We start from the raw sequence: 2,708 nt of genomic DNA on the forward strand, positions 1-2,708 counted from the left end.
CTAAGGTTCTAAGATTCTAGGATTCTAAGATTCTAAGATTCTAAGATTTTAAGATTCTGAGATTCTGAGATTCTGAGATTCTGAGATTCTGAGATTCTGAGATTCTGAGATTCTGAGATTCTGAGATTCTGAGATTCTGAGATTCTGAGATTCTGAGATTTTGAGATTCTGAGATTCTGAGATTCTGAGATTCTGAGATTCTGAGATTCTGAGATTCTGAGATTTTGAGATTCTGAGATTCTGAGATTCTGAGATTTTGAGATTCTGAGATTCTGAGATTCTGAGATTCCAAACTCAAAATTCATATTCAACCTGAACATTAAAATAATCTAAATTTTGCTACTATCACTGAAAGTCTTCCTTAGGATTTTCCTGACACCAAAGATTTGGGCCGGGTCAAAAACTGAAATTTTCGCATTTTGCACGAAAATCTAATACATGTTTCCTCCTCTTCTAACAGATGTAAAACTGCGATCAAGTGTGTAAGTACGTGGATAAAAAAGAGAGAGATCCGTGATTTTTCTCTTCCGGGCAACGTGCCAGATAGTGCAGTTGTTCTCTATCTCCCACCCCCCCCCCCCCCCACAAGATGATATGGGTAGGGGTGCCAAAAAGATTCGAATTTCACAAGTGCATAGTACACACTATTCCTCACTATGGCTGTTGTTTTATTAGCTTCCGATTCATTTTTGTCACGTAGATCCACGTGTTTCGTCTTGAGGTGATCATGGAGGTCAAGTTTACATAAGAAGGTGTTAGGAGAACAAGAAGAAGATGATATCAGGGGAGAGGAAGTTCTTTGAAGCGGCGGGGGAGGTCTGAAGATTTAATGGTTTTAGCCTGCGTGCGTTTTTGAAAAATGAAATCGAAACGGAAGCAGGAAGGAGAGTAAGAATAGACGAAGAAGATAATTGCTGCCTGAAGGCTATTTTGGCCAGATGGAGCAGGTGCTCTAGGTGGGAGGTACAAAGATTGAATTGGGAAGCTTTTTTGTGATGCTTCCTTGCAATAAGTCTTTCTGATTCAGAATCACAAAAGTTCAGGAAACACGGAATTCTTTAATTTCAAGCTTCTGGATTTCAAATTTTCACACGATCAATTTTTCAAGAAGTAAACACCTTCAAATAGCTAAAAGGGCAACTTTACTTTCTGGGATTCTCAGATTTCAAGATCATCTGAAAAATTTAAGATCTTAGAATTTTAAGATCTGCGGTATAGAATTTACGGGAATCAGAATTCCAAGAATTTCGAATTTCAAAAAAAAGTTTTTGGAATCTCAGAATCTCAGAATCTCAGAATCTCAGAATCTCAGAATCTCAGAATCTCAGAATCTCAGAATCTCAGAATCTCAGAATTTCAGAATCTCAGAATCTCAGAATCTCAGAATCTCAGAATTTCAGAATCTCAGAATCTCAGAATCTCAGAATCTCAGAATCTCAGAATCTCAGAATCTCAGAATCCCAAAAACTGACCAGCTCTCCCCTTAAAATGTTACGATCTCAATCCCTTTCTATTCCCATATTCATTGTACACATTTCTTTCTCTGCGTCTCTTCGTCCTATACACTGCTCCTCTGTTTCTCTCTATGTACATAGTCAAACTGCGGGCGGGCGGAGGCTTCTTCTCGCTGCCCCCCGCGCAGCCAGTGTGCATGCATCGTCTCGTTCGGCACGTAGTCGAAGAATTGGCCACGCCCACTTCTACCCCCGCCCACTTTTCTAACAATAAGTCAGGCACATTTTGGGGTAGAAGGAAAGTGAGAAGGGTCGCGTTCTCATATTTCCATTTCTTCTTATGCTACTGCTCCATGAGCTCTAGGATCCTAGAAGGGTATAGATACTTAGATCTTCAGCCTTCTGAAAGGATAAGGCTTCCAGTCATATCAGTTATAGGATCTTCGGTCCTTAGATCCAGAGCCCTTTCTAAGCTAAAACCTTTGGCTTCAAAAATAAGTGCACATGTTATATCCTAATCCTCAGCTTCTCGCCTCCCCCGTTTTCCCCCCAAATTTCCGTTTTGTCTTCTTGCCCTCCTTTTTCTTAGAACTAGTACTACAACTCATTACTTTACTTTTTCTTCTTCTCCATCTTCTTCTTACTATACCCCTTCTTCTTATTCTTCCTCCAATGAATCCTTTTTTTCAGAATGTCATTGAGCAAATCCTCCGCTCCATCAACCGCCCGTTCAGTGTTCCGTTTCGTGTTCTCACGAAACGCCAGCACGTCTTCGCCGACGCCGACGCCAGCGAGAATCCAAATCAAAGTTCCGTCAGCCGAGCAGGGACACTTCCAGTACTCGCGTAACTGGTCAAGAGATCCACGCTTCGTCAAAGTCGCTATTCAGAAGGGAGACACGCCTTATCAGTGAGTTTTGCCAGACTTGATGATTCAATAGCCAAGGAGCATACCTCAGTTCAAACAAGAAATTTTGGATTATGAAAAGAACGTAAAACGTTAAAAATTGACTAGACCTACAAAATCACACTTAATTCGACTATTTTCAATTGCCGAGAAGGGAACTAGAGGACGCAAAATGTGGATTGCGCTACCCGGGCCCAATTTTATGAACTAGATGTTTCACAGCCTCTGTTTCTATTCTCAACATTTGAATCTAGTCGAGTTATATATCACTTTAAAGATCTTGTCCAGTTCTACAGTTTTGATTTTAGTTCAAATAGAAATTCCAAGTTTGAGCTCAGTTATGCTCCT

General features: G+C 40.5%; 1 protein-coding gene across 1 annotated transcript in view; it reads left to right on the forward strand.

Moving 5' to 3' along the window:
* Window positions 1-2,145: 2,145 nt before the first annotated feature.
* Window positions 2,146-2,708, forward strand: part of CBG00625 — a gene marked incomplete at both ends in the record, with an annotated part of 1,117 nt that continues 554 nt past the window's right edge. The window contains one exon of the mRNA XM_002630169.1: window positions 2,146-2,363. Coding sequence (XP_002630215.1) covers window positions 2,146-2,363 — 218 coding nt within the window. The remainder of the gene's footprint in view (window positions 2,364-2,708) is intronic.

This window comes from Caenorhabditis briggsae, assembly GCF_000004555.2.
Source record: "Caenorhabditis briggsae complete genome, chrII, whole genome shotgun sequence".
NCBI classification, from domain to species: domain Eukaryota; kingdom Metazoa; phylum Nematoda; class Chromadorea; order Rhabditida; family Rhabditidae; genus Caenorhabditis; species Caenorhabditis briggsae.